General features: G+C 35.7%; 13 protein-coding genes across 13 annotated transcripts; 4 read left to right on the top strand and 9 right to left on the bottom strand.

Moving 5' to 3' along the window:
- Positions 1–297: 297 nt before the first annotated feature.
- On the top strand, positions 298–3069 carry DCP2 (decapping enzyme complex catalytic subunit; the record flags this gene model as incomplete). Its single annotated transcript, XM_020223735.1, has 1 exon — positions 298–3069. One exon carries the CDS (start codon positions 298–300, stop codon positions 3067–3069), a length of 2772 nt encoding a protein of 923 aa, XP_020074039.1.
- Positions 3070–3120: 51 nt separating this feature from the next.
- Positions 3121–4638, bottom strand: HYPBUDRAFT_8429 (uncharacterized protein; the record flags this gene model as incomplete). Its single annotated transcript, XM_020223734.1, has 1 exon — positions 3121–4638. One exon carries the CDS (start codon positions 4636–4638, stop codon positions 3121–3123), a length of 1518 nt encoding a protein of 505 aa, XP_020074038.1.
- A 160-nt stretch (positions 4639–4798) lies between these two features.
- RIO2 (protein kinase) lies at positions 4799–6161 on the top strand. Its single transcript, XM_020223173.1, has 2 exons — positions 4799–5886; positions 5953–6161. The coding sequence occupies exons 1-2, from the start codon at positions 4834–4836 to the stop codon at positions 6115–6117; spliced, it is 1218 nt and encodes a 405-aa protein (XP_020074037.1). The 5' UTR covers positions 4799–4833; the 3' UTR covers positions 6118–6161.
- Positions 6162–6331: 170 nt separating this feature from the next.
- Positions 6332–8173, bottom strand: SSB1 (Hsp70 family ATPase; the record flags this gene model as incomplete). Its single annotated transcript, XM_020219116.1, has 1 exon — positions 6332–8173. One exon carries the CDS (start codon positions 8171–8173, stop codon positions 6332–6334), a length of 1842 nt encoding a protein of 613 aa, XP_020074036.1.
- A 359-nt stretch (positions 8174–8532) lies between these two features.
- On the top strand, positions 8533–8822 carry HYPBUDRAFT_154235 (uncharacterized protein). The gene has a single exon (XM_020221964.1). The coding sequence runs from the start codon at positions 8648–8650 to the stop codon at positions 8813–8815; it is 168 nt and encodes a 55-aa protein (XP_020074035.1). The 5' UTR covers positions 8533–8647; the 3' UTR covers positions 8816–8822.
- A 905-nt stretch (positions 8823–9727) lies between these two features.
- Positions 9728–11085, bottom strand: PTP1 (tyrosine protein phosphatase). The gene has a single exon (XM_020223172.1). It carries the CDS (start codon positions 10766–10768, stop codon positions 9836–9838), a length of 933 nt encoding a protein of 310 aa, XP_020074034.1. The 5' UTR covers positions 10769–11085; the 3' UTR covers positions 9728–9835.
- A 317-nt stretch (positions 11086–11402) lies between these two features.
- On the bottom strand, positions 11403–13091 carry HYPBUDRAFT_8425 (malate synthase; the record flags this gene model as incomplete). The annotated part of the gene is made up of 1 exon (XM_020223733.1): positions 11403–13091. The coding sequence occupies one exon, from the start codon at positions 13089–13091 to the stop codon at positions 11403–11405; it is 1689 nt and encodes a 562-aa protein (XP_020074033.1).
- A 574-nt stretch (positions 13092–13665) lies between these two features.
- Positions 13666–14583, bottom strand: HYPBUDRAFT_114974 (uncharacterized protein; the record flags this gene model as incomplete). Its single annotated transcript, XM_020219086.1, has 1 exon — positions 13666–14583. The coding sequence occupies one exon, from the start codon at positions 14581–14583 to the stop codon at positions 13666–13668; it is 918 nt and encodes a 305-aa protein (XP_020074032.1).
- A 353-nt stretch (positions 14584–14936) lies between these two features.
- Positions 14937–15596, bottom strand: VPS21 (Rab family GTPase; the record flags this gene model as incomplete). Its single annotated transcript, XM_020223732.1, has 1 exon — positions 14937–15596. One exon carries the CDS (start codon positions 15594–15596, stop codon positions 14937–14939), a length of 660 nt encoding a protein of 219 aa, XP_020074031.1.
- Positions 15597–15782: 186 nt separating this feature from the next.
- Positions 15783–16997, bottom strand: HYPBUDRAFT_115065 (S-adenosylmethionine-dependent methyltransferase; the record flags this gene model as incomplete). The annotated part of the gene is made up of 1 exon (XM_020219091.1): positions 15783–16997. One exon carries the CDS (start codon positions 16995–16997, stop codon positions 15783–15785), a length of 1215 nt encoding a protein of 404 aa, XP_020074030.1.
- A 757-nt stretch (positions 16998–17754) lies between these two features.
- On the bottom strand, positions 17755–20325 carry ECM22 (Ecm22p; the record flags this gene model as incomplete). The annotated part of the gene is made up of 1 exon (XM_020219083.1): positions 17755–20325. The coding sequence occupies one exon, from the start codon at positions 20323–20325 to the stop codon at positions 17755–17757; it is 2571 nt and encodes an 856-aa protein (XP_020074029.1).
- A 1562-nt stretch (positions 20326–21887) lies between these two features.
- On the bottom strand, positions 21888–22712 carry HYPBUDRAFT_114815 (alpha/beta fold hydrolase; the record flags this gene model as incomplete). Its single annotated transcript, XM_020219072.1, has 1 exon — positions 21888–22712. One exon carries the CDS (start codon positions 22710–22712, stop codon positions 21888–21890), a length of 825 nt encoding a protein of 274 aa, XP_020074028.1.
- Positions 22713–23020: 308 nt separating this feature from the next.
- Positions 23021–24244, top strand: HYPBUDRAFT_163725 (zinc-binding alcohol dehydrogenase family protein; the record flags this gene model as incomplete). The annotated part of the gene is made up of 1 exon (XM_020222634.1): positions 23021–24244. The coding sequence occupies one exon, from the start codon at positions 23021–23023 to the stop codon at positions 24242–24244; it is 1224 nt and encodes a 407-aa protein (XP_020074027.1).
- Positions 24245–24532: the final 288 nt, after the last annotated feature.

Raw genomic sequence — 24532 nt, 5'->3', positions numbered from 1 at the left:
ATAAGTTAAATCAACTAAGTCAATTTTTTAACGAAGATACTAGAGAAAACCCTGGTGTACGGAATGGCAAAAACAAAACCAAAAAAAACAAAAAAAACAAAAAAGGGGTTACCCGACATCAACAAACTCAACGCCAGTCATCTTCAACTCTCATTAACAAACATCAAGTTGCGTTTTAACTTGACTAAAGACTAGCTATAAGTACTACCAATACACAGGTAACCATTCAATTCATTCAAATATTACTGCATACATGCTCATTAGCAATTAAGAAAGATAGAATAAACGCAGAACGTAATGTCAATACAATTAAGAGATGGATTGTCCAATCAGTCGGTCGATTTAGTGCTAGAGGATCTTCTAGTTAGATTCTTAGTAAATGTTCCCCATGAAGATTTATCATCAATTGAAAGAATTTTCTTTCAAGTAGAAGAAGCTCAATGGTTTTATACCGATTTTGTTCGTCAATTGAATCCAACTTTACCAGGGATGAAGATGAAACAATTTTCGACAAGACTATTAGAAAAATGTCCATTAATTTGGAAATGGGGGGATCCTTCAGATGCTATTTCTAGATTTGGTAAGTATAAGTCTACCATTCCGGTAAGAGGAATTGCTTTGTTCAATAAAGATTTGACCAAAATGATTTTGGTTAAAGGCTCAGAATCAAATACTTGGTCTTTCCCAAGAGGTAAAATATCAAAAGATGAATCAGATAAAGAATGTGCTGTAAGAGAGGTATTAGAAGAAACGGGGTTTGATGCTAGTGATATAATCAATGAAAATGATGTGGTGGAAAGAACAATTAAGGGTAAGAATTATAAAATTTATTTGGCTAAAAACGTCCCTGAGGATTTTAATTTTCTGCCTTTAGCAAGAAATGAAATTGATCAAATTGAATGGCATGATATTAAACAGATTCAAAAGAAGATTAGAACAAATCCTCAAAAATACTTTATTGTGGCTACCGTTTTAAAACCTTTACTTAGATGGATAAACAAGAATAAAGGGGTCTTAAATGAAGAAGAATTGATGCTCAAAGCAGAAATTAAATTGAAAGCCATCTTAGGTGTCAATCAACCAAAACAAAAAAATGTTGATGCCGGTAGAGAATTATTAGATATCTTACAAGGTGTGGCACCTACAAATGGTTCAAAATCTACCCTGGTCCAGACAGATGTTGGTCCTTCAAATCAAAATGCTGAACAATTTGTCAATATGACACTTCCTCAACACTTGCATAATCAACTTCCATTTTTTAACAACACTGCCATCAATCTAACTCAAGCTTATCCAATAGGAAATCAACCCTTCTTTTTCCCCCCAGGTCCTCCTATTGCTCCAGCTCGTAGACTAGATCAAAATCTTCCTTCGCAGCTTCCTCCGATGGGTCATCAGCCGCAAATCCCACAACAAAAAACCCAAGCTCCTTCCTCCAATAGAAGATCATCTGAAGCTAACTCTAAAGAACTTTTGTCTATTTTAAACAGGAAACCAGAAAATAACTCAAGTGCTCATAAGCACACTTCCAGCTCTAGTAATAGTCACATTACTGAAAGTAACCGTTCAAAAGCGGATCAATTACTTGGCCTTTTCAAAAAATCTACTCAAAAGGCTTCTGAAGATTTCAATAAACACAATGCAGATGACCAAATCACCTCGGCTAGTGACCTTAGACAAAGCCACGTTAATATAAAGCATGAACCTTCAAATGAACTCGAGAAATCACTCGAGTCTTCTCATGATTTCAATGAACCAGGCAAAAAATTGAGGATCTTGAAAAGACCTGAAAAATCACTGAATGGAAATGCATCCTCTGAATTACTTAGTTTACTAGGTAAGCCTCCTGCATCATCGGAACCATCCTCGAAGTCGAGCAGCGAGGAACCTAAAATATTTCAGGACAATGGAGATAATATCTTGAAAAACAATGAGTCATCAACCATTGAAACAGATCAAAGACCAACTCCTGTTTCCAAAAAATCTGCTGCCAATGACCTTTTAAACTTACTCAATCAAAAAGGTAAGACCAAAGATAATGTGTCCAATATTAAGGAACAAGAAAAAGACTTGGAGGATGGAAGCAACTATGAAGATTTCGAAAACTTTGAAGATTTTGAAGATTTCGATGACTTAGATAATTTTAGTGATGATATAGAAAAGCCAGTCCATCATTTTGATATAGCTAGTGACGACGAAGATGAGTTTCATGTTAACTCAAAGCCCTCAATTGAAAAAATCAAAGCGTCTCATAGGCCTTTCGATACTTCAGCACCAGCACCAGCACCAGAACCTCCCTTGGCCGAAAAGTCACCAGCACCAGAAGAAACTAAACGTCCTATAAGAATCCTCAAACCTGGTGAATCTTTGGAGAATCTTTTTGGCCCCCCAGATACCTCTCCTGCCATGTCACCCTCATCACCTTTAAAACATGACTCAAATAAGCAAGGCAGCGAAAGCAAAAGTTTATTAGAGTTATTACATGGTGGGAAACCAAACAACACTAATGAACCAGCCACTGTACACCCCGAAAAAGCACCTTCTAATGATGAAGGTAAAAGCTTATTGCTGATTTTGAATGGTGGTAAGCCGCCAGCTTCTTCAGATCCAGTCCATGCCCAACCAGATTACTCTTCTATTTACGGAAGTCAAGAGCCAAATACATCCCAAGCCGAAACGAATTCTTCTAATTTTTCACCTTTTGGTCAAGCTCCTTCTAGCTCGTCAAACCTGAATCCATTACAAAGTCCTAAGTCAAACAGAAATAGTAATAGTTTATTAGACTTACTTGGGAGAAGGCCACCCCAAGAAACACAGGCGCCCATTAATACTTGGGAACAACCACAATCTTCCAAGTTACAATCATCCGGCTTACAAACCAAACCACTAACCTTGGAAGATTTGGAAAGTGGCAACTCAGCTTCGGTAGCTGGCAATCAGGGATCACTTGGTTTGGATCCACCAGCAGGAAACCAATCTCCTGCTAAGGATTTACTTAGTATATTGAAAGGGGGAATGTCAAATAATGACTCTTCATCCAGCTTTTATTCTGCATCTTCTCGCGTATGAGTTAAAAAATCTACATAAAGCTTTTACCGAAATTCAATAAATATTTACTACTTACATATTAAAAAAGCTACTCACATTTGTAATTATTTTTCGAGGTTTCTTGTTCGCTTTTGTAGATGCGGTCGGTGCTCTCTTTTTGGTGCCTGCCCTAAATATTGGAGCTTCTATTTCTTTGACTTCAGTTTTTGAAGTATCTTTTGGTACTTCTTTCACTATTGGAGTATAATTGTGGTTTGCTATATAGTTATACTGAAGACGACTGGCCAGTTTGTTTCTAACAAACAATCTTCGTTTCCATGATTTCTCAAGCTTTTCTTTCCCTGTAATAGTACCGTAGTCTGATACTGTAAATTCTTCATTATGAAGCATAAAATCGAATATAATAGTATCTTTTGATTTGTATAAATAGTTAAGTGTATTGGTTGTATCATAAGGGGTTAATTCGTCATTTTCTTCTTTCACGCTTCGCTTTATAATGAATTTGCCAAACTTCTTGTACAACAAGTGGAGTTTTAGCCCAATTGGTACTCGTGCAACGAGCTTTGTCATCAGATCTTCTTCGGGTAAAAGTTTCCATCTAGTGTTGTCAATATAATCTATACTTTCGTCTTCTTCTCTACTCACATTAAATTGCTGAGTGAAATTTTTGGAAGGAACAATTTTGAGATCAGACTCTATATATGAAAGCGATGAAGCAAAGAAGGAATCTTTGGAGACCTCGAAAAGATATCTTAGACCCTTTTTCGTTATCTTAGGACACTTATTTAGTCTCAACAAGGTGAGCTGTTTTAGCTTTGAATCGCTCTTTATGACATTAGCCAAATGATATAAGAAATGATCATCAACAAAAGAACTGTTTGATAAGTCAAGCGCAACAAGATTAGGAATATTTACCACTTTATAATAGTCTTCGTTTTCAAGATTTTTTGTAACTTCTGATAGGTCTAGTAGTATCCATGGTTTATAATGAAGCTTGTAAATATGATTTGTAAAGTGCTGAAAGTTAATATTCAAAAATAAGTTTTCAATTCTATGATTTTTAGCCCACGGAATCATGCATGCATTGATTGACTCATATCTGGCTAGGTTCAAACTTCTTTCGCCATTATATCGATTCTGTATACTCCCAGCTGTCTCGCTGATGTGGCATCGAAATCCAGGCTCTTTTCTGAACTTAGAGGCAAAGATTCCAGCCAAATAGATAGAATCATGGGATAGACTTAATATATTATTCCAAACCAATTCCCAGCAGCTCCATGGAGCAAGATCAAGATGTAATGGTTCTATTTGATTGGCATTCTTAGCTAATTCCAAAGCACACAAAGCCTTAAGCAGAACTACGCCTTTTGAAGAAGACGTATCAGACGAATAATTATCACCAAGAGGTTCCAATAGGTGCCAATTATATTTCACTGACTTCAGTACTTCTTTGTATAACGCATCATGCTGGTTACCGTTCAATCTCTGGAAATCTGGAGGAGGGGGCTCATGATAAGTAGGTTTTCTTTTTCGTAACGGCGGTTTTCTGAATGCTGTCTGACGGTTCCGTCTAGGACGTCTATATTTCATTGATCAACAATTCAATATGAAGAGTAAGCTTATCTTCACTGTTTTTATAAAAAGATTCGATATTGACCCGTACACGCAATTGGAATTTTTTTTTTTTTTTTTTCAACCGTACCAGTTAAGACTTTGAAAAGCGATGGCATCGCTTTCAATAAGTTCTCTCAAGGACAGTGGTATTGCTAGTTTAAACAGAAAAAGATGAAATTAGATACTTCACACATGAGGTATTTGACCTCAGATGATTTCAGAATTCTTCAAGCAGTTGAACAAGGGTCTCGAAATCATGAGTTAGTTCCAACTCCAATGATCCACTCTATAGGGGGACTCAGATCTCCATCGGGAACCAACAAGGCCATTGGTGACTTGGCCAAGTTAAAATTAGTTTCGCGTTTAAGAAATGCTAAATATGATGGTTTCAGACTTACATATAATGGTATTGACTACTTAGCTTTGAAATCCATGTTGAATAGAGATACCTTATACTCGGTTGGAACTACCATTGGTGTTGGTAAAGAATCAGACATTTACTCTGTTAGTGATCCAAAAGGTGGCCAGAAAGTTTTAAAAATACATAGATTAGGTAGAACTTCATTTAGAACAGTGAAGAATAATCGTGATTACTTGAAGAATAGACAAACCTCTAACTGGATGTACTTGTCTCGTTTAGCAGCCAAGAAGGAATTTGAATTTATGGTTATATTGCATCAGAACAATTTTGCAGTTCCACAACCATTTGATTACTCTAGACACTGCTTACTTATGGAATGGATAAAAGGTTTTCCAATGAGGCAATTAAAGAAACATGATAACCACAAGAGACTATATTCTGATTTGATGAATTTTATAGTTAAATTGGCTAATCATGGGTTAATTCACTGTGATTTCAACGAATTTAATATCATCATTCGTGATAAAGAAGAAGCCAGAAAGCATGAATTTGACTTTGTTGTTATCGATTTCCCACAATGTGTCTCCATAGACCATGTTGATGCAAAAGCATATTTTGATAGGGATGTCGAAGGTATCAGAAGTTTCTTTGAAAAAAAATTCAGATATACACCTCAACATGACCCAACTATGTTCGATACAGAAGGTTATGGTGAAGGTTATAAGTATGCATATCCTAATTTCAAAAGAGACGTGAAGAGAGAAAAGGATTTAGACGTCGAAGTTCAGGCTTCTGGTTATGCTAAAAAGAGTAATCAGAATAGAGAAGATAAGGACCTTGAAGCTGCAGTTGAAGGAATGAGAGCCGTTGATCTCGAAGATGAAAGCGACGGAGATGAGTTATCGGAGGTTGGATCCGAAGATATAGAGAGCGAGGAGGACTACGAAGAAGATGAGGACGAAGAAGAGTTAGAGGACGAGTTAGAAGATAAATCTGAGGATGAATCTGAAGACAATGATAAAATAGTACAAGCATTATCCGAAGGAAAACAATTAAAAATGGATAAATTGGGTAATTACATATTAGATGATTAATTTATATAGAGCATATAATTTTACGAATATCGAGTAATTTTTTGATAATTAGATCTTTTATTGGTTTTTTTTATTTTTACTTAAATATTTCAATATTTCAACTAAACAACTCAAAATTTATAGAAAGTGTATTTATTGAAAACCCATAAACGAGAATAAAAAACAAATGAGAAAATTTTTATACAGTTAATTCATTATTATAAGTTAATTAAACTTAACGGGTAGACATACCTTTGGTAACGGCACGTTTTAAGGTTAATTCAGCTTTTCTGTAATCATCACCAGTAGATTCTTCTAATTCTAAAGCTTGTAAAGCATCAGATAAAGCAGTTTCAATCTTTTCTTTAGCAGATCTCTTCAATTTAGCGGATAAGACTGGGTCAGTAACGGTAGATTCAACAGAGGCAACGTAAGCTTCTAATTTTTGTTTTTGTTCGTGTCTCTTGGCGAAAGCATCATCAGAAGATTTGAATTTTTCAGCATCTTCAATCATTTTTTCGATTTCTTCAGAAGATAATCTACCAATAGAGTTGGAGATGGTAATGTTAGCAGATCTACCAGTGGATTTTTCAAGAGCAGTAACCTTCAAGATACCATTAGCATCAACTTCGAAGATAGATTCTAAGACTGGTTCACCAGCTTGCATTGGTGGGATGTTCTTTAAGTCGAATTCACCTAATAAAGTGTTTTCGGAACAGTTAACACGTTCACCTTGGTAAACTGGGAATTGAACGGTGGTTTGGTGGTCAGCAACAGTGGTGAAAGTTCTTCTCTTGATGGTTGGAACAGTGGTGTTTCTTGGAACAACTGGAGCGAAAACGTTACCTTGCATAGCAACACCCAAAGATAATGGAATAACATCCAATAATAATAAATCTTTGGTATCTTCAGAGGTAGATTGACCAGTTAAGATAGCACCTTGGACGGCAGCACCGTAAGCAACAGCTTCATCAGGGTTAATAGATTTTTCTAATTGTTTACCTTCGAAGAAGTCAGATAATAATTTTTGAACTTTTGGAATTCTAGTAGAACCACCAACTAAGACAACTTCATCAACGTGAGATTTAGAAACTTTAGCATCTTTTAAGACTTGTTCAACTGGTTCTAAAGTAGATTTGAATAAACCGGCGTTAATATCTTCGAATCTAGCTCTGGTAATGTTAGCAGAGAAATCTTGACCTTCGAATAAAGAATCAACTTCAACGGTGGTTTGAGTAACAGAAGATAAGGTTCTCTTAGCACGTTCACAAGCAGTTCTTAATCTTCTTAAAGCTCTAGCATCACCAGAGATGTCTAATTTAGTTTTTCTTTGGAAGTCAGCTTTGAAGAAATCTAATAAGTTAGTATCGAAATCTTGACCACCCAAGTGAGTATCACCAGCAGTAGCTTTAACGGTGAAAACACCACCAGTAATGTTTAATAAGGAAACATCGAAAGTACCACCACCTAAATCGAAAATAAGAACATGTCTTTCTTTTTCAGATTTACCAGCACCTAAACCGTAAGCAATAGCAGCGGCAGTTGGTTCGTTAATAATACGTAAAACGTTTAAACCAGCAATGGCACCAGCATCTTTAGTAGCTTGACGTTGAGCATCATTGAAATAAGCTGGAACAGTAACAACAGCTTTTTCAACTTTTTTACCAATTTTAGCTTCAGCAATTTCCTTCATTTTGGTTAAAACCATAGAAGAAATTTCTTGAGGAGAGAAGGTTTTAGTTTCATCCAAGTATTGAACTTCAATTTGTGGGTTACCGTTAGAATCGACAACCTTGAATGGCCAAGATTTGATATCTTTTTGAACAGATTCATCTTCGAAAGCACGACCAATTAAACGTTTAGCATCGAAAACAGTGTTTCTTGGGTTTAAAGCGGCTTGATTTTTAGCAGCATCACCAATTAATCTTTCTTCACTGGTGAAGGCAACGAAGGATGGAGTAACACGGTTACCTTGTTCGTTAGCAATGATTTCAACAGCAGAGTCGTAAGTAGCGACACATGAGTAGGTAGTACCTAAATCGATACCGATAGCACCTGGGAAAACACCTTCAGCCATTTTTTAATGTTGTATTAGTTGATGAAGAGAAGAGAAAGAGGAAGAAAAAGGTTTCTAAAAAGAAGAAAAGTTTTAAATATGGGACTTCTTCAGTTTTTTTTTTTTTTTTTCTAAGAGGAAGAGAAAATTTTTCACAAAATTTTTTTTTTTTCAGTGCCTTTTTTTTTTGATTTGTATGGCGTTTCTTATTGTAAGCTCTTCGCAGAGGTTGAATTTTTGTGTATTTTTCAAAAAAATTGTATGGATTGAACTTTGCAAACTTGAAAAATCTGTTGAGGAACGGGAAATTTTGTATTATTGATACTGAGAATTACTCCATCGGCCCAACGTTTACTCAGTAAACGGGTGGGTTACCCGGCAAAGCAGCATCTGGTTCCAAAAACGGTATTGTTATAATACGAAGGATGGTTATTAGATGAATTTGCAAGCATTGTCTCTGTAACTGACAAGACAGTCTTTGATCAAGCGAGAGGCATGGCTTACTTGGGACTTGGTTCCAGCGAGAAGGATTTCTTGAACGATATCTTTAGCCTTGACTACTCTGAGGAGGCCGAGAGAGGAAGTTGGGATATCAAGAATCTTAATTTCACAACCGGTCTTGTTACGAATGGCAGTAATACGGTCTCCGTTGATTCCGATTAAGAAACCGACATCTCTTTTGCTGAGTTTCATTTTCCTAGTGAGAAATTCTGGGTCTGACGTGATGGCCATCAGCGATTCATGCTTTCTTGTAGGTTCCAAGTAGTTGGCGAGTTTTATATCTTGTAGGGATGCTGGGCTGCTGTTCCCGTAGGGAGTCAACAACCGGTGGTTGGATGATTCCAAGCGTGTTAGTATGTGTTGGATTGTATGACTCGGAACTCGAAGAATTGGGTTGTCATTGAACTGAATTTCGATGGAACCTAGATAAGAGGAGCAGAGTTCAGTTAAATGGAACACACAATACGAGTCTTTGACCGTGAAGCTGATAAGCTGCTTCTGTGAATGCATTAATTCACAAATATGCTTTTTCGTAGTGAAGTCTCCGTCAATTGCTACAATCCAACTGGCGGTAAACTGTTTATGACAGTGGATTGTAAATTCTGACACCAGCCTGTTCCTTAAATCTCGCTCGATTGTTATTAAAAGTGTTACCAAAGCCGCCGTTTGCATTTGGAGGTTGAGTATACTATGAGACTTCAAGCCTGGGAGAACCAGCAAGTTGTGGTTCTTATGGTGTTCGAAAGTTAAATGGTCATTTAACAAAAGTGCCGACTCAAGGGCCTGCAGTTGAATGGAACCGTTCTCAACTACCAGCGCTATATCCTTGCAAAGGAGTCCTCTTGGGCACTTGTCATGATTATCACTGGAAGAATGTGACGAGTAGTTTTGCTGCAAATTTTCTTTTTTTGAAAGATCAGTTACATCCAAAGACACTGAATTGTGTTCTTCTTTATCCTGGCGGGCACCCGTAGCGATTTCCATCTCGAACTACTCAATTGAATTGAGCTTATCAGTAATATTGGGTTTGCAACTATTGAATAGCCGCTTGATATACTTTTTTTTAAAAAAATCCCACATCGCACTTAAAGCTTTACAACTATTTCAAAACATTATCATAATAGAATAAGTATATACACTAATCTAAAGAGGAGGTCATTACCGTGGACAAAAGGTGAGCCGCTATTGAGTTAATTGTTGCCTATACCATTTTTCTGCAGATTCATAAAGGAAATCATATTGATATAAAGTTTGAACCATCATCATTCTGCAATTTCTTAATCGTAAAACTGTTTGAAAAACTGGGTCTTCTTGAGGGTTTTTGTGAGCCTCTGCCAAAGTATCGTCATTGAATATATGGTCAATGGCAATGAAGGTTCCGGTTCTCCCAACTCCTGCCGAGCAGTGAACGATTGGCGTTGGCCTTTGTATTCCCTTTTCTTTATTTTCCACTTTGCTTGACACTGAACGAATTTCTTTGGAAAGACAAACCAAGGGTGAAAGAGAGGGTGGGACTTTTGCATCGGCCCACTTGAAATAATAATAATGATATACTTTTTTCACTTTAGTATCGCTCTTCAAAAGTAATTCAGTTAAAAGATAATCACCAACAGCATTATATGACTCCTGTACGTATTCGACTTTCAAGGATCCACCCGGAATACTGATTCTATCTTCTAAGATATTTTCAGATAGATCAAAGGATGTTTGAGTTTTATCTGGCCAATATTGAGTGCATTTAACTATACCCGATTCAGTCAATGGAGTAACCATGGCAATCACCACGGTGTCGTTATTCTGCTTCTCTGATTCATTATACGCCATTGCCCAAAAATGATGGATAGTATCTGTCAAAGGTCCCTGTGCTGCAATATATTCATTCTGGTCGAGTGTCACATAAGATGCATTAATATAATCTTCTGATCCTTTTTCGACCGGAAGCCTGACTCTTGTTTTATCATACGGGAACACGTTGGAATACCGATTTTTATAAAGATTGGATTTCTTCAATGCTTCATTAACAGACCAATCAGAGGTCTTCGGAGTGCTGAATGCCTCCTCAATCCTTTGATCTCCTAAAGCCGTTATATGAAGAAACTTTTTCCGTTTATCCATCGGGGAAAGCCTAAGATATGAAGGAGCTGTACTTAATAGAAACAGCTTCAATTTAGAGTACTGTAAAAGTGCAATCTTGAATATAGCTTCAATCGTTTTGTTATAAAAGGTTTTAAATGAATTGTCAATTTTTTTTTCCTCTTCGTCTGGGTGTACTCTTTTTTCGTTCGTACCTTTCCAGAGATTTCGTTCCTGCCGTTTGGTCCCTGTCAATTTAGGACTTGTGCGTGTTATAGCAATTTGGACTCTGTGATAGAGTGAAAGATAGTGATATCGATGAAAAATATTTATGTCATAGAGTAAGCAGGTAATTCAAGGGGCTCTTTTGCCAGGGGAACTGATATTGAAAAAAAGTCAACTCGTAACAATACATTTCCAGCTGAAAAGTCCCTGATTATATACGGTCCAACCGTGCATAAACTAAAAAGGCAAAAAACAAAAAAAAAAAAAAAGGACGGGATCTAAGGATGACAAGTACAGCGAAAAAAATCAGATCATTCGACGGTAAGAAGCGGTAGGCGAATGGGATTCGGACAGGTTTACCGTCTCGAAAAGTGGATTGGTTTCCTACATTGACAATGGTTACGAATATAAATATGAATATGTGCTAAAAGGAAACGAACTGATGCGAAGATTAATCCTTTAAAGTGGATAAGTCGATTGGAGAAGATGCGGTGACGATTTCATCGTAGATGAGAGTAGTTAAGAATTCAGCCAAGGTTTCACCTCTAATTTCAGGTTTTAAATAATTTGCAGCAATTTCGAATTTATTTTCAGTACCTTTAGATTGAGATTCCTTAACTAATTTTGCAGTTTCTTCTTTCAAGATATTTTCAACAAAGTCCGGAGTGACTTTTTCATTAGTATCGGCCAATTTAACTCCGTGTTTAACCCAAGAGTATAATTGTAATCTTGAGACTTCTGCAGTTGCAGCATCTTCCATTAAGTAATTGATTGGAACACAACCTAAACCTCTAATCCAGGATTCTATATAATTAAGGGCAATGTATAAATTTTCTTTAATACCATTAGTAGTTATTTTACCACCTTCAATGAGAGTATTTGATAAATCAGATTCACTAACACTTTCTGGAGGAATGATATGAATTTGATTTGGAGTAATCATATGTTTATTGAAAACGTCATTTGCAATTGGGGCTAAAGCAGGATGGGCAACCCAAGTACCATCATAGTTCATGGTGGCTTCTCTTAATTTATCTGACTCAACTTTATTCATAGCGATTTGATTACGTTCAGGATCATTTTTAATTGGAATTTGAGCAGCCATACCACCCATAGCATGAACTCCACGACGGTGACAAATATTAATTAAACGCTCACAGTAAGCTTTCATGAATGGAACCGTCATTGTAACTTGTCCTCGATCTGGCAAAACTTTCGAAGAATCTGATCTTAATCTTTTAATAGTGGAAAAAATATAATCCCAACGACCACAATTCAAACCAGCAGAATGTTGTCTTAACTGATAAATGATTTCTTCCATTTGATAAGCAGCAGGTAAGGTTTCAATTAAAACAGTGGCACGAATGCTACCTCTTGAAATTTTCAAATAGTCTTGAGCAACATTGAAAACATCATTCCATAATTTAGCTTCTAAATGATGTTCCATTTTAGGCAAATAGAAATAAGGACCTAAACCTAAATCATTGATTAAAGTTTTGGCATTATGGAAAAAATAAAGACCAAAATCTAATAATGAAGCACTAATTGGTTCACCGTCAACTTCAATATGTTTATCAACCATATGCCATCCTCTTGGTCTAACAATGATTGTTGGAATGTGACGATTTCCCAGACGATCAACTTTATAAGTTTTCCCATTATCTGGGCTAGTGAAATCAATTTGATTTCTCAAAGCATCATATAAATGAACCTGACCGTTAATAACATTTGACCAAGTTGGTGCTGCACTATCTTCGAAATCAGTCATGTATGTTTTAACTGGAGTATTCAAAGCATTAACAATCATTTTTCTTTCTGGTGGTCCAGTAATTTCTGTTCTACGATCAGCCAATCCAATTCCCGGAACTGGTCCTTGCCAAATTGGATCTTGTTTAATCTTAGTTGCCCATTCATCTTTCAAAAATTCTAATGGTTTACCATCATCCAATTGTTTTTGAACCAATTGACGGTTTTCAAGCAATTGCTTTCTGGTCTTATTAAAAGAACGGTGAAGTAAAACAACAAATGCCAATGCTGGTTTAGTTAAAATATCAGCTTGACTGGTTTTAGATGGTGAATATTCAGGTTTATCACTAATTGGTGCTAAAACTTTAACCCCTTCGAGATTTGAGTAGGACATTTTGGTTTCTTATACGTTCAGAACTATCAACAATTACTTATCAAGAATTCCCTGATTCCCCTTGCTTTAAATACAAATTCGAGCAAAAGCCAACATCATCCAATGATCCAGTGACCAAGTCCAGTCAATAGGAGTCAGAAAGCGTCACTAGGGTCTACAGGAGTCAAAATGCTTACAACACTCCTTTCTCCCGAACTGATTGGTTTCAGATTTGCGATAAGAAGATCGGACTTGACCTCTCGATTGACTTCGGCCCATTTTTTTTTTTTGGTTTTTGACTGCTGAACCGGAGTTTAGCTTTGTGCCACCGGAACAATTAATGTGTCATCTCGGAGCCAGGAGTAGGCCCATACACCAACCAGGTTTAAAGTCCGTGAACTGGCAAAAACTGGGGTTAGAAAGTATGGGGATGACTTGCAAGGACACCTCGAGTGACTCCTACTCCACTTGTCCGAGAAGACTGCGAGCAAATAGTCCGAACAAGAGTACAAAGAAGAGGTCTGGGGTACGGAATGAGCCTTTTATAGTGGATAATGTACGGTTATTTAATTGCTAAATACCTTTTCTATACGGTTTAAATGGTGATATCAATGACCCCAGATTTCAATCTGGATTCAATGGTTGAATTGTCGTCGGTTAAGACACCTGCAGTTTTCAAGACTTCTGCGGTTTTATTGACAACGCGGTCCCAATCAAGCTTACTTACGTTCTGGTTAAATTTGACGGTTTTCAACCATTCTTTTGCATCTTCAGCGGAATAATCCAAGTTGGTAGCTATATGATTGATTGCATCCTCTGGATTGTTATTGAAATAGTCAATTCCTTGATTAAGACTATTCAAGAAGTCGATAACTGCCGGCTTGTGTTGACTGATTGTTTCATCACGGCAAGTGATGACCCAACTTGGCCAAGGAGTATATATTTCACCAATTTTTTTAATTTCTTTATTATCGTAGTATTTTTTACTGGTGAAGTGTTCCCATATGAAGGCGTCGCTATTCTCCAAGCCTTCATCTTTATTGGCCTTCAAATTGACTGAGTCTCTCAAGTTTTTGAAGTTTGATAAGGTTGGGTGGGCTTCGAAGAACGGTTGTTGAAAACCCAACTGTAATCCCAATACAAAACTCATGATGTATGAACCTGACCCGATTCTACTAACACCAATTTTTTTCGATTGCAAGTCACTGGCTTTGGTAATATCTTGACGATCGTACCCGGTACTAATGGCCCAACACAAGGGGCTTTCAACAAAGGAACCAATGATCTTGTACACATCGTTACCCTTGGCAATATCTGCAACAAAACCTTCGGTCAATCCAATTGCAAAATCGATTTCTTTCGAGTTGAGTAACTTGATCAAACGTCCGGTACCTTCAATTACCGGAACGAACTCAATGGTTAAATCTTGCGATTTATAGTATCCTTGCTTTTCAGCTTGGAACAAGGGAGTCGAAAAGTGCTCAGGGATATATGCAACACGAAAGGTAGTCATCGTTTTGATGTTGAAGCTGGAAGAAATGGGATTTTGACTTGAGTTTTAGATCAATGATTTTTTTTTTTTTTTCCCTCCAAACCCCCAAACGTTTTCGGTTCAGTGCACCGAGTCTACAAAGTAGCTTCAGAACATGGCGTAGTATACATGTACATAATATGAGTTTGATCAGAGAGTAATGGGATAAAAAAGTTCTATACGAAAACAGAGATCGAGTAAATAGAGCATTGAATCGAAAATAAAAAACCAACAAATCATACAGTAGTAACAAACAAAAAAGAAAACAAAAGAAGTAAAGATGAACACCCAAAAGGAAATAAATTAAAAAATGAAGTTAGCTAGAGTTCCAAAATCTAACAAGCACAGTCACCAGAAGGTTGACTTGAAGAATTACCAGAACTCAAATCAATTCTACCACCTTCATTATTAGGTCCATTTGAAGCATTATTTGAGGAGGAAGAGGCAGAGGTATCAGGAATCTTACTACCGATACCAATGAAAACATCGTTAACGTTATGAGCAGTTTTAGCACTAGTTTCAAAGAATAATAAACCTTCTTCATCAGCCAAACCTTGACCTTCTTCAACACTAACTTTTCTTAAGCTTTCTTCATTATCATCATTATCACTTTCAACCAAATCATATTTATTTCCAACAAGGGCAATTGTTATATCCTTACTTGCTTGTTCGTGTAATTCCTTAACCCAATGTCTTGCTTTTATAAATGATGCTGGTTTAGTAATATCATAAACTACCAATGCAGCTTGGGCATTACGATAATACATTGGGGCCAATGATGCAAACCTTTCTTGACCAGCAGTATCCCATATTTCGTATTTAATGGTTCTTTCTCCAATAGTGCATTTTTGAGTTAAGAATGCTGCTCCAATTGTCGGTTCTTTATTTTCTTGAAAATCATTCAGTACGAATCTAAGCACCAAAGACGACTTTCCAACGGCGGCTTCGCCTAATAGAACCAATTTAACCGATGCTGCTGGACTGGGGAAACTCATGCTATATATATATATATATATTTGTATATATATCTGTAAATAAGTAAATTGCCTTTATCTTCTTGAGGGATACCTTTTTTTTTTTCTTTAAGTTAGTTTGAAATTAATACGGTCACCACACGACCACATATACCGGCTTATCAAACAAGAATACAACTGCAAAACTATAGAAATATCTATATACAATTAAATTTTACGGGCTACCCAGTATTCACATTTATATACAAATTCGCCCAAGGCCCTGACGTCGCTGCTGTAAGTGGATTCTATATCGCTTATTCTTTTTTCGAATTTGAAACCGATTTTTTCAGCCAATTCAATTAAATCATCTCTTGATAATTCTAAACCTTTTAAAATATTTGGAATTGTTTCCATTGGACCATCTTTTTTCAATTTTTTTGAAATATGATGGGTGCTTGAGTAGTCTTCGAAATGCCATAAAAGAGGACCAAAATTAATCCAAATTCCATTTGGTTTTAACGAATAATGGATAGTTTTCAAATAATCAATGATATTAGAAGCAGTATCAATGAAGAAACAAGTTGTTAAAACATCAAAAGATTCTTTATTTTCTTTTCTAAATTCCGAAGCTTCGGAATTATCCGTATAAGTTTCCAGTAATGATAACGAGGGAGGCCCATAGAGATCAACAAATGAACCTGCAGTCATTGACATTAATTCTTCATAAGGTATTGAAGGATTTTCTTTTTTCAAATCATGTATTATTAATGGATTTATATCTGGTATAGTAATTGGTCTTATTTGATTGATTTTTTTACTTAGATGGGACGATTTATGTAAAAATGGGAATATAGTATAATGATTTGGATAAATACAATGATTCAAAATAAAATTCGATGTTAATAACATATGATAACTAAACTCATTTCCTTGAGTCCAAAAACCTTTCATTACAAGCTCTAAAACCAATCTACCCAAACCACACCCTGGCACTAAGATTTTAACATTTTGGCGTTCTTCAACATTTGGATATAATTCAGTCAATTCATCAATTATATTCTCATACCCAATCTTTCTTTCATTTATCCCATCGGTACTCCATTCTCTACTCAATTGTAATAACGTACTGCGAACTTTATCAAAGTCTGATGGGGTTGGTTGTGACCATTGGTCCGGACTATTAGACACCCCCCAATCCAACAGAATACTTGTGGCTAATGCCTTGGTAAATTCTTCATTAATTCCAACACTTATATTAATATCATCAATATGTTTTGGGTACCACGGTATTAACTCTTGTTCTTCGTCACTCAATGAAGCTAGTTTGAGCTTTCTTGGTTTAATTAGCTCTTCATACTCCCATTTGTGATAATTATAAAATGCTGATAATGTAGAAGTCAACGCTTTGAACTCTTCATAATCTTCCTGAGTAGCACTCATCTCGATGATTTTATCTGCTCCTCACTGGTTCTCACGGGTTCTCACGGGTTCTATTTCAAATCCAAAAAACAGAAAGAAAATACCGTTGTAATTAAAGCTTACTCCTGACTATACGCCTTCTTAAGGATTGTGAAATGTTGCAGTTAATTGCTAATCAACAATTTAGAAACGCAAACGAGGCGAAAATGAAGGTGTTTTCCAAGAGCACCGGAAAAAGACAGGAAAATACACACAAAAAAAAAAGGTTAATACAAATGCAAATTACAACTCCAGCAGATGCCTAAACTTCTTTTGGTGTTTGCCTTCTGTTTGTCTGATGATTTCGTTCAAGCTTTTTTCAGCTAATCGTCCTGCAACGGATGCGATGGAGTTTACAGATGATTTTACAACTTGAGCTTAAAATTGGGGGGCCGTAGCTTTGGCTACATGCCACTGGGCTGTTCAACGGTTATTTAGCTTTGTACATGACCAGATGATCTTAACCAATGCCTTAAACTTTTGTGATTTGCTGCTGATCCAACAGTTATGTACAGACTAAGTTATACGAAATAAAGCTGATATATACAATGAATGATAATCCTTTCGTAAAAAAAAAAAAGATTTCGCAGCTACAATATCAGATGTTCGTATACAATCGTTTGAATTAAAATAGTAGAAAAATAATAGGCTAGAGAATTGAACATGTAGGTACGATGAAGAATAAAGGGAAGGCGTAAAAAAAAACAAAAACGAGGAGGAACAGAAAACGGGTTTAAAGTTATAATCTTAATTTTGGTTTTGCATCTTTCGCAAGTAAACCGTATGAAGTCAAAGTTAGTAAATCAACGTAATCATCTTCTAAAGACCGTTCTGATCTTTCAGAATCGGTTACAGAAGGAGTTCGAGATTGAGAATGGGATCTTGAACTTGACTGAGAACTGATGTGCTCTAATAAATTTTCATTTTTAATGAAGGGAGATTCTTGTTCAACCATATTACGATCCCCATCAATAACTCTTGGGTAATTTTCTGATTTGATTAAACAATCACTAAAAGAAGTTAATTGAGTTTCCACAATACCAATTTTAAAATTGAAATCTTTTCTTATTGCATCGATATCTTGAATCGAACTTCTCCATTCTTTAATATTATCAATTGGATATAAATCTTTAGCAGTTTTTTCATAAACAATTGTTCTATATAACATTTTCAATCTGAAAGTGAAAAAAGTCATGAGTCGAAGTAGATAACTAGATAAGATTTTCAATTGAACTTTAATTGATTCATAAATCGGAGTTGGTAAACATAAAGTTAACGGATGATCAAGTTCATTTTCATAAATATTAATGTCATGATAAATTGGGAATACATCTAGCATTAAAGGACTATCAAAATCTCTCAAGAAAAAATATTTAACTTGAGGAGCAACTGCAAAAACTGATTTTTTGAAAACTTTATAAAATAAATATAAAATTTTTTCCAAAGGATCGTATTTTGAATTAATAGTGGTTAATCTTGAATTTTGTAATCTAACCCATCTATGGGCCATTTTGAATAATGTTTGTTGTTGTATATCAATATCTTTTAAATTATTAGTTAATTTAGGTAAATAATCATTAATTGAATCATTAACAAATGACATTAAATCATTATACATTGGTTCTAAAATTTTTAAAGTTTGATTTTTATTATTTGAACTTTCAACTTGTAAATTAATCATTTTAATTATATTACCAAAACTTATTAACATTGATTGAAATTCATTTAAAAATTGGGGATTATAACCAGGTAAATAAATTGATCTACTAACATTTGTCATTAAATGTAAATGAATTGGAATTAAAGTTGGAGGATTAACTTGATTTTTAATTGCATGATTAATAGTATAGGATAAAATACCGAATAAACCATCTCTAAAACAATTTGTTGATTCTAAAGTAGCTTCGGGATCATAAATTGACATTAAAGATAAAATATAACTAACTTGAGCACATAATTCAGGATCTTCATTATTATTTAATAAATTTCTCATACCTTTAATAACGGTAGCATAGTGTTTAATTGATCTAACAATTAAAATATTTTTCATTCTTGTATTATCAACGAAATCACCAAAATTTGATTTTAAACTTGATTTTATATTTAAAACATTTGATATAAGATAATTAGTGGTTAAATTAATAAGACAACTAAACATAACTTTTGAAAAATATGATTTATAAATAAATGAATTTAACCAATAACTATATAATTCTCTAATTTGTGGTAAACCGGCAGATCCCATTTGAATTTTAGAAGTTAATTTTGATAATAAATTTAATAATTCGATACCCCAATCAATATTATATTTTTTAAATAATGGGAAAGAAGTTTCTTGATTGATACAATTTGGTAAGCCTTTTAAATTAAGTTTTGAGATTGAGTTTGATTTTGATTGATTTAAATTTATATGATCTTCAGTTTGGTTATTATATTGTTGATGGAAACCTTCATTACCAGATGAAGGATGATCTATATCATAGTCTAATGCATCATTCACAGAATGATCCGGTAAATCTCCTGGGTGGTGTATAGAGTTTATTTGAGGGGAATTTACACGTTGATTTATAAGTTGATTTTGATGATGTTCATGATCCCAGCCAAAGACATCACGCGCTTGATGGAAATTATTAGAATTATTAGAATCATTAGAATTATGTGAATTATTTGAATTTTCATTCATAATATGATTATTTGAGTCATTATTATTGATTGAGTAAATTGGATAAATAATTTGACCGTCGGTATTTGTTGGTAATAAATTATGATAATCTTGAGTGATTGAGCTATGAAAGTTGAGTACGTCATTAACACCAGAATTCGGTAATTGAGGAGTTAGATGGGAATGTAAAGGAGACTGAGATGGTTGAGACTGGGGACGCGACTGGGAAGGAAGCTGTGACTGGGAAGTTAATTGAGATGACCTGGAAGATTTTGATTTTGGTTGGGGAGAATCATCATAATAAGGGGAATTTTCATTTGAAGAAGGAGATTTTTTACGATTTGAGTCATTGTTATCATCATTATTTAAAGATAAGTCTTTTATAGGTTTTAAAGTTGATAAATCTTGATCAGAATCTTTTGATTTTTTCAATTCAAGAATTTGATCTTCATTATAGTCCAAATAACCACACCGTGTTTTATGTTTGATGCAATTTAAGCAAGATGGCAAATCTTCTGAACATTTCACTCGACGTCTTTTGCAATTTGGACAACCATTTTTGGAATTTTTATGTTTACGACGACGAGGACCTTTTTCTTTCTTCAAAGCACTAATTGAATGTTGAAGATTGTTAAAATCATCATCCATTGATGACTGAGGATTGGGGAATGATGAAGGAGGATTAGACAAGTAACTTAAATTCTGATTTGATAGTATTATATTATCAGAATCCATGATTGAAACAGAGAAATAAATTACTGAAAAAAAAAAAAAAAAAAAAAAAAAAAAAAAAAAAAAAAAAAAAAAAAAAAAAAAGAACAAAAAGAACAAGAAAAAGCTATTCAGGTAAATGAGGGATAGCCTAACTCTAAAAGTTTCTATTATTCTTTCTTGAAAGGTTAATTCGAGTGAAAAGAGAGCATAAGAAGGAAGAGGATATCAGAAAAGAGAACAGACAAGATTAAAATTCGAAGGAGCTATATATATTTTTTGTTAGTTTTGATTGTTTCTGCTGATATTCTGGAGTGCTCTGAAAACCAAAATAAAAAAGAAAAGCCAGAAAAAAAAAAAAAAAGCCAGAAAAAGAAAAAAAAAAAAAGCCAAAAAAAAAGTCAAAGAATAAAAAAAAAGCCCACTAAGTCTGATGAAAAAAAATACAAAGAGTATCCCAATAAACTAATAATACAAAAAGTTAAAATTAGGCAAAGTTTCGATTGTTAGAGATATCAAACAAAGAACAATTGAATCGATCTATTAATACAACACTGAACAAAGAAAGCAAAAGGTGACAGGAACTAAATGCCTGTGTAGAACTAGACCTTGTCGCTAGCCGCTGTCAACCTTAACCTAGACAAAGATCCATTAGCAATGACCTGCAAGCTGTGACCGATGCCTCGCAAGAGACGAGCTATAACTAGAAGAAAAGAGTAATGAGAAAAGATTTGGAAAGTAAAGTGTTAAAAGGAAAGTAAAGTGTTAAAAGGAAAGTAAAGTGTTAAAAGGAAAGTAAAGTGTTAAAAGGAAAGTGTTTGAAAAAGAGAAGTGTATGCCGTTCAGTTACCTTACGGCGGCTAAGCGACCCTGAGAAGTGTTGTTTTGAGATCTTTTTTTTTTTGATTATTTTGATTTTTTTGATTTTTTTGTTTTTCTACAGTTTTTTCTACATTTTTTCTACATTTTTTCTACATTTTTTTCTTTATTATTTATTTATTCCCGGCGCTTATTTCTTCAGCGCTTATTTTCAGCGGGTATTTTCATATTATTGCGTTAGACCTCTTCTTGCTAACCGTGTTAATTGCACTTGTTCCACTTGTTCCACTTGTTCCACTTGTTCCACTTGTTCTGCTTGTTCTGCTTGTTCTGCTTGTTCTGCTTGTTCTGCTTGTTTCTTGTTGGTATTGATACAGCAGCGAGGGTTAATTCCACTTGTTGGTGTTATTCTGGGGATATGGATGGTTAGAGGAAGCGAGATTAGTAGTGGTACGCATATGGATATGCTGAGTAGGTACAAAGGGTAAACGTAGATTGACGGTTCGGGTCTGAAGTTACTGAATGCAGCGAGCACCAGTGTGCCCCCAATTGACGTGTAGATCGCTATCCCGGAATTTAACAATGAGTTTTAGGCGATAGAAACAGTTTGTTGGGTTTTATACAGCAAAAGTTAAATTTTCCATTTGTATATTCATTGTACATTTACTATTTGTGTCAAATTATTGAATGAAAGCTAAAATGTCCTGGTTCACTTCATCTTTATGGGTACTACAAACTCCATGAGATGCTCCTTTGTATACTTTTTCAGTTGGCAGTGGTAACAACTTGATGGCAGCTTGACTGGAGGCAATAGGAGGTACAATCTGGTCGTCGTCGCCATAGAGAACAAGGGTTGGAATGGTCATTTTGGCCAAATCCTCTCGCTGGTCGGTTTCACTGAATACTTCAACACAATCATGTAAAGCCTTGATCGAGCCTTGCATTCCTTGTAACCAAAAACTGTCAATTAAGCCTTGACTTTTTTTCGCACCCTCTCGATTAAACCCATAGAAAACCGGGGCCAAATCCTGGAAGAATTGGGAGCGATCTTGCAAGACATTGTTTCTGATCTCGTCAAACACCTCAATGGGGGTTCCGTTTGCATTATCGGATTTTTTAAGCATAATCGGTGGGATGGCTCCAATCAAGATAGCCTTCAGGACTCGTTGGGTTCCGTGTCTTGCAACGTACCGGGCCACTTCTCCTCCTCCGGTAGAATGTCCGATATGAACTGCCTTGGACAAGTCTAAATGGTTAACAAGCTCTGCCAAATCATCAGCGTATTGATCCATGTTGTGTCCGTCCCACGATTGACCCGATCTTCCGTGGCCCCGGCGATCGTGGGCAATCACCCGGTACCCTTTCAGTGCTAAGTATATCATTTGATCTTCGAATGCATCTGAACTCAATGGCCATCCATGGCTGAACACAACCGGTTCTCCAACGCCCCAATCTTTGTAATAAAGATCGGTTCCGTCACTTAATTTTAGTATTGAACTACCCATCTTATAATTGTGGTTTGCCCCTACCCATCCAATATCCATTCCATAAGCTGCTCCGTCCCTTTTATACCTTCCACCGTAGCAATCCAATGGCTGCTTTATACTCCTCATCACCCCCGACGGACACTGCGAAGAATAAACTTAAGCGAAACACTAAAAAAGCTTCCGCCGGCACGGAAACCGCGACGGAAACTGCCTTTTTTTTTTCGCAGCAGAATTTTCCACTGCATCCCTATATAAACCCTGAACCCTTTGAATGTTTTTGAATATTCTTGAATATATTTAATCTTTTAAAAGTGAAATATATTAAAATGTCGTTTAATGACGGTGCAGTTATCACGGGCTCCAGAAATACTCTGAATTTGGTTGCCACTCGCCAGATTCCGTATCCAAAGTTGGAAGATGATATGATCATCATTAAAGCCGTCGCTTACGCAGTTAATCCAACCGATTGGAAACACGTATACCCCGAAGACTTCATTGGCCACCAATTATCAGAAACCTTCAAGTATGCTGGCTTGGGGATTCATTCTCTTGCCTGTGTGTTTGGCTCGATGGGCTCCTACTTGGGAAAATCTCTTGCTAGACCGCTCACGTTTTATCAAAGGGGCAATGTTGCCGGGTCCGATGTTAGTGGTATAGTAGAAGAAGTTGGTAAGAACGTTGATACTTTTAAGAAAGGCGATATAGTGAACGCTTCTCTTCATGGTGGCATCAATAAAATTGGGGGGTTTTCTAAATATGTCATGGTTAGTCCAAATGCAACCGTCAAATACCCAGTTGGTCAGTTATCAGATAAACCTTTGGATATTGGAGAGCATCCATGTGGCCCCATTACTTCTTTTGAATCAGCTGCTGCTGTTGGGGTTGGGCTCAAGACAATTGCTCTAAGCTTTTATTATAACCTTGGAATCCCGGTCGATAAATTGAAAAATTCTAATGATTATCTATTGATTTGGGGTGGTGCTACTGCTACAGGTATATTAGGTATCCAAATTGCCAAATCAGTCTTTGACATTAAAGTTATCACTACTGCCTCGAAGAAAAACCACAGCTTCTTATCTTCTTTAGGTGCTGATGAAATCTTTGATTATAATGATGATGACGTTATTGAGAAATTGAAAATCGCCGGTGGGGGGAAAATCAAGTACGCTTTAGATTGCGTTTCTAACCTAAAAACCCTTCAATCAATTTACGATGCCACTGAAGGCACTAGTGACGTGACCATTGATAATCTTTTGTTCCTCAATGAAAAGTCAATCACTACTAATCCAAAAAGAAAAGTCAAATTCACTTCCACTGATGCTTACTTGGTTGATGGTAGAAAACATTTTGGCCATGTTGCTTCTCCCAAAATGTTAGAAGAGTATCTCGACTTTTGGAAAAAATATGTCCCCTCCTTAATCAAAACTATCAAAGCTCCTCCTTTAAAAGTTTTACCAAGCGGGTTGCAATCTGCAAATGAAGGCTTGAAAATGTTTATTGACGGTAACGTTGCCGGCCAAAAATTGGTATTTAGAAACAATTCTGAGTAATATCTCAATAATATATATTTAATAATCTTCAGTATACCTGTAAATTAAACAATGCACATAGATCCAAGTGGAGTGACTTTTGTAGCTTGAGCTGATCAGTTGTTGCAATTCTTTTGCAGTCAGTCTTATCTCATCTATCTATTGGTGTACGGGTGCTTATACACTGGTCAGTTTCATTATTCATGAATTTAGTTCTTACATCAATTCCCGACCAATTTGAAGACGTCTACGACCATATCCAGTATAAAGCATGATTACCCGTCCGATCAATAATTATTAAGCTACTGA

Source organism: Hyphopichia burtonii, assembly GCF_001661395.1.
Source record: "Hyphopichia burtonii NRRL Y-1933 unplaced genomic scaffold HYPBUscaffold_9, whole genome shotgun sequence".
NCBI lineage: Eukaryota > Fungi > Ascomycota > Pichiomycetes > Serinales > Debaryomycetaceae > Hyphopichia > Hyphopichia burtonii.
Note: the sequence above shows the minus strand (reverse complement) of the source record. Positions and strands in the feature narration are given on the sequence as shown.

Excerpts from the sequence above, each read along its gene's own strand:
- PTP1 (XM_020223172.1), bottom strand. The coding sequence starts at position 10,768 with ATGGATAAACGGAAAAAGTTTCTTCATATAACGGCTTTAGGAGATCAA.
- RIO2 (XM_020223173.1), top strand. The coding sequence starts at position 4,834 with ATGAAATTAGATACTTCACACATGAGGTATTTGACCTCAGATGATTTC. Across the intron at positions 5,887-5,952 it reads CTGCAGTTGAAGGAATGAGA|AGCGAGGAGGACTACGAAGA; the intron begins GCCGTTGATCTC and ends GAAGATATAGAG.
- HYPBUDRAFT_154235 (XM_020221964.1), top strand. The coding sequence starts at position 8,648 with ATGGCTTACTTGGGACTTGGTTCCAGCGAGAAGGATTTCTTGAACGAT.